Raw genomic sequence first — 16,867 nt, 5'->3', positions numbered from 1 at the left:
ATTACTACTCCAGTAACATACTCCAGTAACTGTACCCTCAGACACAATTTGCCTGGAAATTGTTTGTACTCTGAGTAATATTCCTCCCTCAATCATTACCACCATAAAACGGACCTGTTTAATGTGCATCTTTGTGCGATCTCGCTGAATTCAAAATGGCTACCACATTTTCTTACATAATTCAATGCACTTCAACGCATTCCATTGTATGTAAAGTTCTTCAGGATGTCTTATAGACGTTACATAAATTTAAGTCTTGTTGAATATTAGCCACTGCCCTAGTGAACCACTTCCTTTTACGACATTTCCTCATACCATTCCAATTTCAAATGTACATCAGAGCTATAAATAGAGTTGCAATGTATTCTACTTGAGACTTCTGAAACTGCTTCCCCAATTCAAACAGCACACTGCAGGTTGAAAGACATTCAGAAGCCAACAGCAAAACAGATATCGGGGATGAGAAAGAAGAAAATGTAAACACTGAGGCACGATCATTTAAAAAAAAACATCACCAGCTTTTGAGACAATATGTTCAATTCTGCCAGAGCAGATTTTTTTTTTAAATGAATCCCTCATTCCTTGGAGTTTCTGGGACATATCATTACTGCAGGTAATCTTTTCCCTGGTGTCACACATGCTATTCTGAACTAGCAACTTAGAGGTGCATAAAGCAGCCTGGGAAATTACCTGGATTTTCCCTGATTGAGAATTTTGCCACAAGTACAAATCCAGACCCCAGCACTTTATATTAAGCTGATCATTCTGTTCATTAAAGGGTACATTCTTCATAAAGTTAAGTAAAAAAAAAAAATCAAGAGTCCTTGCTATACTGGACTTTTCATTGAATCTAGAACTACATCATCGGATTTCTTTGGGCAGATATTACAAATAGTCACATCAAGATCTTGTAAACACATACCGAAGCAGATTTCTTACCTGTTTGTACCGCTCCACATTAACCCCTTCCAACTGACTAAGTCGGACTAGGTTTGTACCAACGAGGATTCGCAGTTCTTGACGTTCACGTTCACGTTTTTCACGGTCTCGGCTATGACCCTGGTGCTGCATTCGCACCCAGAGTTTATTCATTTCTGCAAAGTTCAGCAGCACAAAGTCCATGGAATCATTGATGTCTCCAGTAACAACTTCTCTGCAATTTAAAAACACAAGTGAGTTGAAACCTGCGATACTTTTGGATCATCTGAAATCTTGCTCAGTATTAATCTGAAAACCTCTTTTTAAATTGTCATGATTTTTAAAAAAACTGGTTCCAACTAATCTCAGAAGAAAGCCTCGTTTTACATTTTTGTAATATGTTCAGTGTTTAGTACTTTGTTTATGAATTGTTCCAGTATAGAGTATAGAAGAAGCCGCATCAGTGTCACATCGAGTGCACAGCACTGAATCAGGCCATTCGGCCCAACTGGTCCACGCCAGGCTTTATGCTCCACACAAACCTCCTCCCACCCTACTTCATCTAACAGTACATCATTCTATTTCTCTCTCCCTCATGTGCTCAGCTAACTTCCTCTTCAATGCTATTTGCCTCAGCTGCTCCTTGTGGTAATGCAGACCACATTCGAGACACTCTTTGGGTAAAGTTTCTCCCGAGTTCCCTATTGGATTTATTAGTGACTATCTTATATTTATAGCCCCTAGTTCTGGTCTACCCGTACATGGAAACATCTTCTCTACGTCTATCCTATCGAACCCTTTCAAAATCTTAAAGATCTCAATCAGGTGGTCCCTTCAACTTCTCTTTTCTAGAGAAAAGAGCCCCAGCTTGTTCAATCTTTCCTGATAGTTATAGCCTCAGTTCTGGTGTCATTCTAGTAAATCGTTTTGCTCCGTCTCCAGTGCCTCTTATCCTATGTGTAATATGGAGACCAGAACTGTTTACAGTACTCCAAGTATCAAACCCTTTCATTATCATAAAAGACCTCGTCAGGTCACCCCTCAGCCTTCTCTTTTCTAAAGACCGCCCCAACCTGTTCAGCCATTCCAATAAGTATATTCTCTCAGTTCTAGCATCACCCTTGTGAATCCTTTTTGTACCATTGTTTAAAATTCATTCACGGCATGCGGGTGTCGTTGGCATGGCCAGCATTTATTGCCCATCCCTAATTGCCCCTTGAGGTAGTGGTAAGCTGCCTTCTTGACAATTGAGTTGCTTGCTAGGCCATTTCAGAGGGCAGTTAAGAGTCAATCACATTGCTGTGGGTCTACAATCCCATGTAGGCCAGACCAGGTAAGGACGGCAGATTTCCTTCCCTAAAGGACATTCATCAACCAGATGTGTTTTTACGACAATCCACTTGGGAGTGCTGTACACAGTTCTGCCTTGATAGTCTTTCTATAATATGGAGACCAGAATTGAAGAGGCAGAGAGATGGATGGCATATTAAGGCTAGCTGAGCACATAGTATAGGGAGCAAACACTACAAGATAGCATGCAATTGTTTATTAAAAAGTACTTTCTTTATATATTCATATAGGTAATTACAATTAACTTATGAGCCAAATGAATATTTCTAAATGTTTTTCTATTGCATCTTTAAGTAAGGATTCCATTATCTTTCCTGCCGGTTACATAGAAACATAGAAAATAGGTGCAGGAGTAGGCCATTTGGCCCTTCTAGCCTGCACCGCCATTCAATGAGTTCATGGCTGAACATTACGCCAATAGGTCTGTTGTTCTAGATTTGTTCAATTTCCCCTTTTAAATATAGTTCCTCTATCACGATTCCCTTTTTTAATTAATTTTTAGATATGTGTAATAGTGCCTCTGCTATCTCTTCCCCAACTTCTTTTAATATGCGGTTTGCAATCTATCCGAAATAGGGGTTTTATTCTTTCTAAGTTTCATTAGTTTATCAATTATTTCCTCCCCTTTCCATCTTAAATTTATTTATATTTGTTTTTGATAACAGTCCTCTGAAGTGCTTTGGGATGTTTCATTACATTAAAAGCGCTATATAAATACAAGTTGTTGTTGTTGATTTCCTCTTCTAATGTCATGCCCACCTTGTTAGTTTGCCGGGTAAATGCTGAGGCAAAGTAACTATTATCTGCGAGTTTATCTTGTGCATCTTTCAGTGGCCCAATCCCCATTTTCCTGTTATTTATATGCCTGTACAATGCTTAACTATTTTGTTTTATATTCCTCGATAATTTAATTTCGTAGTTCCTTGTTGCTTTCCAAATTATTTTACCTCTTTCCTAACCTCATTGTTTAGTTATCCTCTCCTTTATTGCCTAGTATATGCCTTTTTCTTTAGTTTAAATTTAATCTCATTGCCAAAGGAAATAGTTTGTCCCTACTTGCTCTATCAAAGCCCCTCATAATACTGAATAGCTCTATTAGATCTCGCTTTAACCTTCTCTGCTCCAAGGAGAATAATCCCAACTTCTCAAATATCTCCACATAACTGAATTCCCTCACCCAGGTATCATCCTAGTAAACCTCCTTTGTCTCCTCTCCAGGACCTTGACATCCTTCCTCAAGGGTGGTGCCCAGAATTGAAACATAGAAAGTAGGTGCAGGAGTAGGTCATTCGGCCCTTCGAGCCTGCACCAACATTCAATATGATCATAGCTGATCATTCACCTCAGTACCCCATTCCTGCTTTCTCTCCATACCCCTTGATCCCTTTAGCCATAAGGGCCACAACTAACTCCCTTTTGAATATATCTAACGAGCTGGCTTCAACAACTTTCTGTGGTAGAGAATTCCACAGGTTCACAATTCTCAGTGAAGAAGTTTTTCCTCACCTTGGTCAAATGGCTTACCCCTTATCCTTAGACGGTGACCCCTGGTTCTGGACTTTCCCAACATCGGCAACATTCTTCCTGCATCTAACCTGTCCAATCCTGTCAGAATTTTATATGTTTCTATGAGATCCCCTCTCATTCTTCTAAATTCCAGTGAATATAAGCCTAGTCGATCCAGTCTTTCTTCATATGTCAGTCCTGCCATCCCAGGAATCGGACGGGAGAACCTTCGCTGCACTCCCTCAGTAGCAAGAATGTCCTTCCTCAGATTAGGAGACCAAAACTGCACACAATATTCAAGGTGTGGTCTCACCAGGGCCCTGTACAACTGCAGTAAGACCTCCCCTGCTCCTATACTGAAATCCCCTCGCTATGAAGGCCAGCATGCCACTTGCTTTTTTTACTGCCTGCTGTATCTGCATGCCTACCTTCAATGACTGATGTACCATGATAGCCAGGTCTCATTGCACCTCCCCTTTTAAAAATCTGTCACCATTCAGATAATAATCTGCCTTCCTGTTTTTGCCACCAAAGTGGATAACCTCACACTTATCCACATTATACTTCATCTACCATGCATTTGCCCACTCACTAACCTGTCCAAGTCCTCCTGCAGCTTCCTAGCTCTCACTGCCATCTGCAAACTTGGAGATATTACATTCAATTCCTTCGTCTAAATCATTAATAGCTGGGGTCCCAGCACTGAACCCTGCGACACCCCACTAGTCACTGCCTGCCATTCTGAAAAAGACCCGTTTATTCCCACTCTTTGCTTCCTGTCTGCCAACCAGTTCTCTATCCACGTCAATACATTACCCGCAATACCATGTGCCTTAATTTTGCACACTAATCTCTTGTGTGGGACCTTGTACACAATACTCCAGCTGAGGCCTAACCAGAGATTTGTAACGATTTAGCATGACTTCCTTGTTTTTGTATTCAATGTCCCCATTTAAAAACCCAAATATCCCAAACGTCATATCAACTTGCCCTGCCAGCTTCAAAGATTTGTGAATATGCACCCCCAGGTTCCTCTGCTCTTGTACCTCCCTCAAAATAGTACCATTTATATTATACTGCCTCTCCACGTTGCTTCTCCCAAAGTGCATCACTTCACACTTATCCGCATTAAATTGCAACTGCCATGTGTCTGCCCATTTCACCAGTCTGTCTATATCTTCCTAAGGTCTGCTACTATCATACTCGCTATTTTATGTTACTATGTTTTGTATCATCCACAAACTTCAAAATTGTACTCTCTATACCAAAGTCCAGGTCATTTATATACAACTGGAAAAGCAATGGTCCCAATACCGACCCCTAGGGCACTCCACTGTATACTTTTCTCTCCAGTCACAAAAACATTAATTCACCACTACTCCTTGCCTCCTATCCCTTAGCCAATTTCATACCCAAGATCCCACCATTTCTTAAATACCATGTGCTTCTATTTAAGTCTGTTATGAGGTACTTTACGAAATACTTTTTTTGCTGTCATCGCCACTCTCCTCAAAAAGCCAACCCTTGACCCCCTCAGTCCTTGCAAATTACCGCCTCATCTCCATCCTTCCTTTCCTCTCCAAACTCCTTTAACGTGTTGTCGCCTCCCAATTCCATGCCCATCTTTCCCGCAATTCCATGTTTGAATCCCTTCAATACGGTTTCAGCGCCTACCACAGCACCAAAACGGCTCTTATAAAAGTCACAAATGACATCCTTTGTGACTGTGGTAAAGGCAAACTATCCCTCCTCTTCCTTCTTGACTTGTCTGCAGCCTTGTTGACTATTCTATCCTTATACAACGCCTCTCCACCGTCGTCCAGCTAGGTGGGACAGCACTCGCCTGGTTCCATTCTTATCTACCTAATCATAGCCAGAGAATCCCCTACAATGACTTCGCTTCCTGCTCCAGAATCATTACCCCTGGTGTCCCCCATGGATCTATCCGTGGCCTTCTCCTATTTCTCATCTATATGTTGCTTCTTAGCGACATCATCTGAAAACACAGCGTCAGCTCTCACATGTACGCTGATGACGCCCAGCTCTACTTCACTACCACTTCTCTCAACCCACCTATTGTCTTTAAATTGTCAGACTGCTTGTTCGACATCCAGTTCTGGATGAGCAAAAATTTTCTCCAATTAAATATTGGGTAGACCTAAGCCATTGGTTTCGGTCCCTGCCACAAACTCCGTTCCCTAGCCACTGACTCCATCCCTCTCCTCAACCTCTGTCTGAGGCTGAACCACACTGTTCGCAACCCGTGTGTTATATTTGACCCTTAAATGAGCTTTCAACCACATATCCGTAGCATAACCAAGACTAACATCGCCCGTCACCGCCCTTGCCTTAGCTCATCTGTTGCTGAAACCCTCATCCATGCCTTTGTTACCTTAAGACTTGACTATTCCAACACACTCCTGACTGGACTCCCAAATTCTATCCACCGTAAACTTCAGGTGATCCAAAGCTCGGCTACCTGTGTCCTAACTTGCACCAAGTCCTACTCACCCATCACCCCTATGCTCGCTGACCTGCATTGGCTCTCGGTAAAGTAACGCCCCCATTTCAAAATTCTCATCCTTGTTTTCAAAGCCTTCCATGGCCTCACCCCTCCCTGGAACTCTAATTCCCTGCCTTAACCTCGCCCCCTCTTTCCTCCTTTAAGACATTCCTTAAAACCTACCTCTTTGACCAAGCTTTTGGTCACCTGCCCTAACTTCTCCTTATGTGGCTCAGTGTCAATTTTTTTGTGTCATAATACTCCTGTGAAGCCTCTTAGGACATTTTGCTACGTTAAAGATGCTATACAAATGCAAGAAGTTGTTATTTTGAAAGTCCACATATACAACAGCTACTGCACTACCTTCATCAACCCTTTCCATTACTTCAACGAACTCAGTCAGGTTAGTCAGATACGATTTGCTTTTAATAAATCTGTGCTAGCAGTCCTTTATTAACCCATGCTCCTCCAAGGGAGAATTAATTGTGCCCTTGACAATGGTTTCGAATAGTTTTCCAACCACTGATGTTAGACTGATTGGCCTGTAGTTACCAGGTTTATCCCTCTCTACTTTATATAAAAAAAACATTCACAGGATGTGGGCGTCACTGGCAAGGCCCGCATTATTGCCCATCCCTAATTGCCCTCAAGAAGATGATGGCGAGCCACCTTCTTGAATACAACCAAGTGGTTTACTAGGCAATTTCAATGGGACAGTCAAGAGTCAACCACAAATACCATATACGCCAGACGGGGTAAAGACAGATTTTGTTCCCAAGTAGTAATTAGTCACTAATTAGACATTAGTGAACCAGATGGGTTTTTACGCTAATCATTATTAATACTAGCTTTTTATTCCAGATTTATTTAATTGAATTTAAATTGAACTCACGTCTCCAGGCCTTTGGATTACTAGTCCAGTAACATAACCACTATACTACCGTACCCCTGACGCAGGGGTGTAACATTTGCAACCCTCCAGTCCTCTTGCACCATTCCAATGTACAAGGGGGATTGAAAGATTGTGGTCAGAGCTCCTGCTATTTCCATCCTAACTTCTCTCAGCAACATAGAATGTATCTCATCCATACTGGGTGTCTTGTTAACTTTGAGTGATACCAATTGGCTTAGCACCTCTTTTCTATCTTTTTTTATCCTACTTCTACATTAACTTCATCGGTGAATTTATAAAGAATACACTTGCATTTATATAGTGCCCTTCACATCCTCAGGATATCCAAAAGTGCTTCACAGCCAATGAAGTACTTTTAAAATGTAGTCACTGTTCTAATATAGAGTCAGAGGAAAGGTATTAGCATGGATAGAGAATTGGCTGGCGAACAGAAAGCAGAGAATTGGGATAAATGGGTCCTTTTCGGGTTGGAAATCGGTGGTTAGTGGTGTGTCACAGGGATCGGTGCTGGGACCACAACTGTTTACAATATACATAGATGACCTGGAAGAGGGGACAGAGTGTAGTGTAACAACATTTGCAGATGACACAAAGATTAGTGGGAAAGCGGGTTGTGTAGAGGACACAGAAAGGCTGCAAAGAGATTTAGATAGGTTAAGCGAATGGGCTAAGGTTTGGCAGATGGAATACAATGTCAGAAAGTGTGAGGTCATCCACCTTGGGAAAAAAAAACAGTAAAAGGGAATAATATTTGAATGGGGAGAAATTACAACATGCTGCGGTGCAGAGGGACCTGGGGGTCCTTGTGCATGAAACTCTTTTAGGGAGTTAACGGAAAAAACATTAAACCGTGCCCCCCGATCTGGGGGAAACACCAACATTTACAATGCATGAAACTCTTTTGGAGAAAATTACAGTGACCCCGACGTGATTTGAACTAACAACCTTCTGATCTGGAGTCAGACACGCTATCGTTGCGCCACAAGGCCTACAAAATATTGGCCAGGATAGTGCTCTTCTTCGAAATTATGCCATGGGAATTTTTACATTACCCAAGAGCAGACGAGCCTCAGTTTATCGTCTCACCCAGCACTGCACTGGGAGTGTCAACCTAGGTTTTTGTGCTCAAGTCTCTGGAGTGGGATTTGAACCCACAACCTTCTGACTCAGAAGCGAATGTGCTGCCCACTGAGCCACAGCTAACACTCGAACAATGACCCCAACATGATTTGAACACACAACCTTCTGATCTGGAGTCAGACACACTACCGTTGCACCACGAGGCCTACATGAAACTCTTTTTGGAGTTCACCTGCAAAACATAAAACATTAAACGGTGCCACCCGACCTGGGTGACACTCCAGACATTTACAAGGCCCTTTTTTTTTTCCCTTTTTTTTTGTTTTTTTCTTTTTTTGGGTTTTTTTTTTGGGCACTAAATTCACAATTTTCCCCAGTGCCCCCTATAAAAAGGGAAGGGGGACACTAAAAGCACCGGCAATGAAAACAAATTAAACTTTAAAACGTAAAATCAAATTAAAATTTGGTTGCCGGGCGTGATGATGCACTCCAGTCCCTCCGGTGCCCACCTCTCGCGGAAGGCCGCGAGCGTACCGGTGGACACCGCGTGCTCCATCTCCAAGGACACCCTGGACCGGATGTAAGAGCGGAAGAGAGGCAGGCAGTCAGGTTGAACGACCCCCTCGACCGCCCGCTGCCTGGACCGGCTGATGGCACCCTTGGCCGTGCCCAGGAGCAGTCCTACGAGGAGGCCTTCGGACCTACCCGCTCCCCTCCGCACAGGGTGCCCAAAGATCAGGAGAGTGGGACTGAAGTGCAGCCAGAATTTCAGGAGCAGCCCCTTCAAATAATGGAACAGGGGCTGCAACCTCGTGCACTCAATAAAAACATGGAATACGGACTCCTCCAGACCGAGGCCTACATGAATCCCAAGAAGTTAGTTTGCAGGTGCAGCAGGTAATCAGGAAGGCGAATGGAATGTTGGCCTTCATTGCGAGAGGGATGGAGTACAAAAGCAGGGAGGTCCTTCTGCAACTGTATAGGGTATTGGTGAGGCCGCACCTGGAGTAATGCGTGCAGTTTTGGTCACCTTATTTAAGGAAGGATATACTAGCTTTGGAGGGGGTACAGAGACGATTCACTAGGCTGATTCCGGAGATGAGGGGGTTACCTTATGATGATAGATTGAGTAGACTGGGTCTTTACTCGTTGGAGTTCAGAAGGATGAGGGGTGATCTTAGAGAAACATTTAAAATCATGAAAGGGATAGACAAGATAGAGACAGAGAGGTTGTTTCCACTGGTCGGGGAGACTAGAACTAGGGGGCACAGCCTCAAAATACGGGGGAGCCAATTTAAAACCGAGTTGAGAAGGAATTTCTTCTCCCAGAGGGTTGTGAATCTGTGGAATTCTCTGCCCAAGGAAGCAGTTGAGGCTAGCTCATTGAATGTATTCAAGTCACAGATATATAGATTTTTAACCAATAAGGGAATTAATGGTTACGGAGAGCGGGCGGGTAAGTGGAGCTCAGTCCACGGCCAGATCAGCCATGATCTTGTTAAATGGCGAGCAGGCTCGAGGGGCTAGATGGCCTACTCCTGTTCCTAATTCTTATGTTCTTATAGGCAAAAGCAGCAGCCAATTTGTGTACAGAAGGGTCCCACAAACAGCGATGAAATAAGTGACTAGATAATATGTTTTACTGAATTTGTTGAGGGATAAATGCTGGCCAAGATTCCAGATGAATGCTACTGCTCCTCTTTGAAAAGTGCCATGGAATCTTTTACAGCCACTCGAGGGGGCAGACCGAGTTTTGGTTTAACATCTCAATCTAAAGACAGCATCTCTGAAAGTGCAGCACCCCCCAATACTGTACTGAAGTGTCAGCCTAGATTACATGCTGAAGTCTCTGGAGTGGGGCTTTTTAAACCCATGACCTTCTGACTCAGAGGCGAGAGTGCTAGCACTGAGCAATGGCTGACACCATCTAATGAGCAGCTGTTCAATCCAGACGAGGAATATACCAAGCTCAATCCTCAATTTGTATTACGTCAGCTGGTCACACCAGCGGAGGCTACAATTGGCCTCAGCACTCCTGGGTTATGGGAGGCTGGGGGGGGGGGGGGGGGGGGGGGGGGGTGAAGAAAGTCAGTCAGCATTACTATCCAGCATTCTATGCTGGACACATGTGGGCAATGGGCCAGGATGTTATCAGGAACAACTGTGATGCCCCCTCAGAGTGTTCAACAGTGTGTTGTCACTCACTGTCAATGCTCACATCTGAATAATGCCAACGTGGAGGAGGGGCTGGAGAGCAACCAGTGCCCGATGAGCCATATGCGAACACAAAGTAAACATTTGAGAGAAAAATATAGATGTGTCACATTTACATACATATAGACGTAACTATACAATTTGTTGGTTACTTCAATTGTCTTTCAAACACAACCCTTGCTCAGACAAGCCAAATTCAAAAAAAGGTATCCACATTATTTAAGTTTTGCAAGCCACAATGAACCATGCTGTTTTAACATTAAAAAAATTACAACTTACTCAGTCTCCTCCCCTTCATCTGGCAAAATATTTCTGGTACATTGAAGCAGATAGTTCCTGAGGAAGAGCCCTCGCAACGGATGCTGCACCCCACGACACATTTCCACTAGATCCTTAAGAATATCCTTCCTGGACTGGGAAAATGACTTAATGTAGACAACTCCAACAGTGATGAGCAAGTAGCTGAACATGTTAAAAAAAAAAAGACACAATTAGCTTTGATCGAAATATAATTTCATGTTCTACCTTGCAACAATTTGGGGCCATGATTTTTCAACATTTTCCAATCACCAACATGTGTTGAAGTCCTATTTGCAAATTTTAAAAAGAAATTAAAAAATGATCTAAATTACAATAAAATATGTTGAAATATTAAAAGTAGTTAATGCAAACTGAAGATTTGTGATCAGTGATTTTCAGCATTTGTATTTGATGCATTTTAATCAACTTAAAATCACTGAAAGCAACTTAATATACAAAGTAATAGATGGTTGCCTAAGCCTTACGAGAAGGCGAAGAATCAAAATGCATCACAACTAGCAAAAGCAGAGATGACTTACAGTAATTCAGCTAATCAGACCTACTTGCTCAAGTAAAGAACACTATTTTCCCTTGAAATAGTCAAATATTAAATGTAGACATTATTACTTATAAGTCCCAAGAATCAATCTTCCAGAAACGTCTCTTTAATATTGATTGTTAGACCTACCACCAAACTAGAACCAATTAATAAAAGTCTGGCATATATAATGGGAACTTTAACTAAATACAGAATTTAATATAAATATATAGGCCAGTCACACATTAAACCATGGTCACAGGTTAAAACCAGCTCCCAACACACAAAGCAGTTTTAAGATTGTAGGCTGGCACAGACATTACTGTGTATGAAGTATGCAATCTACTGGCCAATTATCCGCAGATGAGAGGATACTTACAGTCTTGGAATAATATTGCCAGCATACTGAACAAGTTCATACAGGTCAGCCACCTTTCTCCCTTTGGCAAACTCATCAGTCAGATAGACTTCCAAATAATGCAGTTCATCTGAAATGGCCATGTCTATCTTTGAGTTAAGGGTTACTCACTTATACACCCACAAAAGTTTTATGCATAAAGAACATGGAAAAAATGAGCATCTTATTTTATAGTCTTAAAATATCAATGAATCTATTGAGCATGGTAAGAGTACTGATCAAACCAATTCAATTTTTAAAACATAAAAGCATAGATTTTATTATCTTTTACTTAGAAAAATATGGGCTTTTGGTGGTGGGGTGGGGTGTCTAGTCTAGTCTAGTCTAGGCTCAGTCCTCATGTTGATCAATCTCCACAGATCATCAGTTACACCTGAATTACATTTAATTAGAAAGATTGTAAATGATTCCTAACTGTGCAACAGTTGGTGGGGCATTTAACTAAATGAAATATCGTCAGTCACAAAAGGTTAGTTACAACTGTCATGCTGCCTAACTCTTACTGATTGGCAAGGCTACCACGTCCTTGCTAATCATTTCTTCCTCTTTGCTGGTCAACCACTTGCTTTCTGGGCTAAAGGAATAGCTGCTCTCCTCGTGGTGTTCCAAATCAATCTCTGAAAAATGAATCAGTGACCCTGGAGCACAAAAGAAAAGTGTAAGAGAAGTTTTCTCAACTCCCCACTACTGCTACACACTGTTCTTATAAGCTACTCCTGCATCTAACGCTGTATCCTGGGTTTTAATGAAAAAAAGAGGGGCAGCACGAGCCAGTCCACACTGCTGTATGTGTGCGCACTAAGTCCGTGCAGCAGAGCTGGTCTCCAGTCATCTTGGTTAATCCTTGCCACTGGACCAAGACCCAGCTGTCAAGCCCGTGTGGTGGCTGGTGTGCAACGGCCACCACAAGTTAAAAAAAATCCAAGCACAGGCAACTTCCACCCTCCAAGATGTAGTTCAGGATCTGGAATATTAGGTCCTTCATTGAAACACCTGTGAACTCATTCCTTTTTGGCGTGGAAGCAAGTCATCCTCACTTTGAGGGACTGCCTATGACAATGAAAAAAAGGTAAAATTAACTATAGTTAAACAAACTTAATCATAATCAAGTGTTTTGATTTATAGTTTCCATGCAAATATTCATATCATGATATGAATCGAGCCAAAAACTAACACTCCTATAATACTTCAATGGAGATGTCATTTGACTTATTTGTTCACCATATAATCAGTAACCGAGATAAACATAGCATAAAACATATCCTCCAATTTACCATGACCACGATCTGTTGAAATAAGTTTCCAGGTATACTTAATGAAGGGATCAAATTTACAATAGTACTGTTAGAAATACTTATTTTGCAACAGTAATTATATGATCTCACCTAGTTGCAGAACAAAAGGGTCCCCTCCCCTCAATTATTACTCTGCCTTTTGGAATTGTTGCCAAGTTCCTTAATTATATACTGCAATGTTGAAACAAGTTTATTCAACAAAATATTGTTCACAATTGCTAGAATTCTATACAGCATTAAAAGGATACAGAGTTCATAGTAACTCTTCGGTGAGAGCATGGAAGTCCGTAGCTCACCAAGCATATTTGAAGCATGTTTTAATGCATCCATCAACTTATTCTTGTCCTGATTCACAAAACATGAGATGTTTAGTTATCAGAAATTTTGAGCAAGTAATAAATCATGGGCTTTTATTATAAAACCTTTCTATTATTGAAAAAAACAAGCTGGCACTGCCTGGGCTTTGCTATAACCATTACCTGTTCCTGAAAATAAAAAGGATTAAAAAAAAAAGATGTTCTGTATAATTTGGAAAACTACATGTGCCAATATATGAATGTTAAATGCATAAAATTGCTTTGGTTATACAAGTTTAAATATCACCGATGACATGCTTCAATTAAAACCACATACTGTATTTTGTAACCCGAGTCACAGCTACAATTACCATTATCATTATCATTCAACCAGAGAGAAAACATCATTTTGAGTCCCCATAACTCAGTTTTATATACATAAGAACATAAGAAATAGGAACAGGAGTAGACCATTTGGCCTCTTGAGCCTGCTCCACCATGGCTGATCTGATCATGGACTCAGCTCCACTTACTTCTAGAACACTCCATTGATATGTCCAAACAGGCCTTAGGTTGAACTTTTCCCCATATTGCCAGTCATACTCATTCACTCAGAACATTCTATGCTTGGATTGCAATATATAATTTTAAGCAAAATTGTTTATCCACCAATTGAGAATTTTCCACTGCAATTATAATTTTAGCTGGCTGTTTCTGGCACAGACCTAAAACATGAAAGGATAGATGCTGCTCATATGGTGCATTTGTTTTTTTTTCTCTGAATTTAATGTTAGACTTGCGGTTTAAATACTCCCGATTGCTCAATAGGTAACAGACCTGTTGGCGCCCACTGAACTATACTTTGGTACATGTTAGTGGCTTGATGAGGGGTTAGAGAGTTTAAAAAAAAGGAAATAAAAAGTATTTTATAAGCAAGATTAAGAATGTGACATCTGTAAAGATTATAATGCAAATGTTGAAGTCCTGCTGCATCCCATGACACAAAGCATTGGAAAATTGTAAATATCAATCCATTATTTAAGAAGGGAGAGGGAAACCAGATAACTACAGATGTCAGATTAACATAATTTGTGGGGTGGTTACTGGGATGATAGTGACTGAACACTTGATCAGGCATTAGCTGCTCAGAGAGAAGCAGCACGGATTTGTGAAAGATAAGTCATGTCAAACTAATCTGGTTGAATTTTTGGGGAGGTCACTAACATGGTAGGTATGGATGTTATGTACATGGATTTGGTAAGGTTCCACACAAGAGATTAGCAGCAAAAATGAGAGCACAGAATTGAAGGTAACCTTGTAACATGGGTTGGTTTCTGGTTTTATACCATATATACTAATGATTTGGATGAAGGAACAAAAATTTGTATATCCAAGTTTACAGATAGCACCAAATTAGGAGGCAGAGTAAGTTGTGTGGATGGGCGCAGGAAATTAAATGGAGACATAGACAGATTAAGTGAGTGGACAAGACTATGGCAGGTAGACTTCAATGTGGGGCAGTGCGAGGTCAACCACTTTGGATCTGAGAAAGACAAGTTGGAATATTTTATTAATGGTGAGCAACTAGGAGCTGAGAAAGAGCAAAGAGATTTAAGTGTCCATTTTTATAAATCACAAAGCTATAGCAGTTACAAAAAGTTATTAAAAAAGGCTAATGAGATGTTTGCCTTTATCTCAAGGGGCTGGAATTCAAAAGTGAGGAAGCCTTGGTTAGATTCAAAGCCTTGGTAAGACCCCATCTGGAGTACTGCATTCAGTTTTGGGTACTGAATCTTAGGAAATGTGCATTAGCCTTGGCAGGGATACAGCGCAGTTCACCAGAATACTACCAGGGCTTAAAGGTTTAAACTATGAGGATAGATTGCATAAAATTGACTTGTATTCCCTTGAGTTTAGAAGCTTGAGGTGATCTAATTGAGGTATATAAAATGATTAACAGATTTGATAGGGTGGACACAGAGAAACTATTTCCTCCAGTGAGGGAATCCAGAACAAGAGAGCATTAGAGCTCAGCCAGTCAGGAGTGAAATCACGAAGCACTGTTAGAAACTAAGGATGCCTAAAAATGTATAAAACTGATATGTAATGCTGTGTTTTAAATCATTGCTCTGAATTGGAGACGAGGTGTCTACTTAGAACGAGAGAGAAATGCTCATTATCTGTGGTTTTCAAGTAAAAGCTTCAGTTTGTTTATGTATCCTAAGACAATTTGAATGGAAAGGCTTAGGATTGAAGGATGTTTGTAGCAATTAGTATAAACACAGGCATTTTGCTATGTTTTAAAGACTTATTGAGGTGACAAAACTCTGGTTTGGGCCTGATAGTTCAAAGGACTAGGTTTTGTATTGAGGGAAGAGGGACAAGATAGATGAAATGTTTTCCACAGGAAGAAAACCTGGGTTAGTATAAACAGAGAGATGAAAGGAATTCTACAGAAAAGCGACTTCGATAAGGTATAAACGATGGCATGTGACCAAAATTGTAAGCCATCTGGTTCTTGAAAAAAGAATGAGACAAAAGAACTAAAAGTCTTATTGGATATTAAGTTTTATGGGGAAACTCTATAGGTCAAAAAGTCTTGTTAATATTCAGGTTTAGGCCCATCCCTAAAAAGAGGTTAAAAGTGACCTCCTGGAAGCTTGTAGTCACAGACGAGAGAGAGAGAGAGGAACAGAACTGCTCACGTGTAACAACCGTCTGTCCAATCAGATTGATTCTAACTATTGTTACAGCAGTCATATGTTTTTACTGTATAACTAATGTGTTATATTCAGTCTTAAACTCTGATTAAACACAATTATCCACCATATTGGTTTGCATTCGAACCCGATTATTAAAGTGAAGAGGCAATTTCCAGCAGCACGAAGGTAGTGAAAATCTGAAGCACAGTCCTCCAAAAGGCTGTGGATACTGGGTCAATTGACATTGTCAAGACTGAAATTGATAGATTGTGAGGCAAGGGTATCAAGGGATATGGAGCAAAGGCAGGTAAATGGAATTGAGGTACAGATCAGGCATGATCTAACTGAATAGCAGAACAGGCTCGAGAGGCTGAATGGCTTACTTCTGTTCTAATAAATTCTGAAACCTGATTTTGAATCCTACCCAATAAAATGCAAGCAAGAGTTGCTAATACTTCATTCACATAAAATGCATTTTTTATGTGCAAGTATATAGAATTCACATGCCATAGTGAATTTCTGTTGACACAATCAAATACCGTCTACAATCAAGAAAGTTCAACACCACTGGTAACTGTAATTCTTTGCTTTCCTCAATGATATGAAGAAGAATAAAGAACTGGTCAATGCAAGATCTATTCTGGCAGAAACCAGCTTGCTCTTTTCAGAGCCTGCCATCAGTGGCCACCCGAATTCTATTGAGGAGAATAGTACAGAAGAGTTTGCCCAGGTCAGAGAGTACTGTAATACCACACCAATTCGAAATTGCAGGTTAGTGAATAAAAGCACAAACAGAACTCTAAGGATCCAATTAAACTGAAACTGGGATTTCTC

The 16,867-nt window shown here is 40.9% G+C and overlaps 1 protein-coding gene across 1 annotated transcript in view; it reads right to left on the bottom strand.

Annotated features, from left to right (window-relative positions):
- vps35 (VPS35 retromer complex component) overlaps positions 1 to 16,867 on the bottom strand; it is a 67,849-nt gene that overhangs the window by 36,819 nt on the left and 14,163 nt on the right. Inside the window, exons 3-6 of the mRNA XM_070898058.1 lie at positions 13,284 to 13,380; positions 11,702 to 11,825; positions 10,764 to 10,946; positions 940 to 1,153 (exon numbers count right to left, since the gene is read on the bottom strand). Of these exons, the coding sequence (XP_070754159.1) occupies positions 940 to 1,153; positions 10,764 to 10,946; positions 11,702 to 11,825; positions 13,284 to 13,380 (618 nt within the window). The remainder of the gene's footprint in view (positions 1 to 939; positions 1,154 to 10,763; positions 10,947 to 11,701; positions 11,826 to 13,283; positions 13,381 to 16,867) is intronic.

Source organism: Pristiophorus japonicus, chromosome 13 (genome assembly GCF_044704955.1).
Source record: "Pristiophorus japonicus isolate sPriJap1 chromosome 13, sPriJap1.hap1, whole genome shotgun sequence".
NCBI classification, from domain to species: Eukaryota; Metazoa; Chordata; class Chondrichthyes; family Pristiophoridae; genus Pristiophorus; species Pristiophorus japonicus.
The sequence above is the reverse complement of the archived record's forward strand: the minus strand, read 5'-3'. Positions and strand labels throughout refer to the sequence as shown.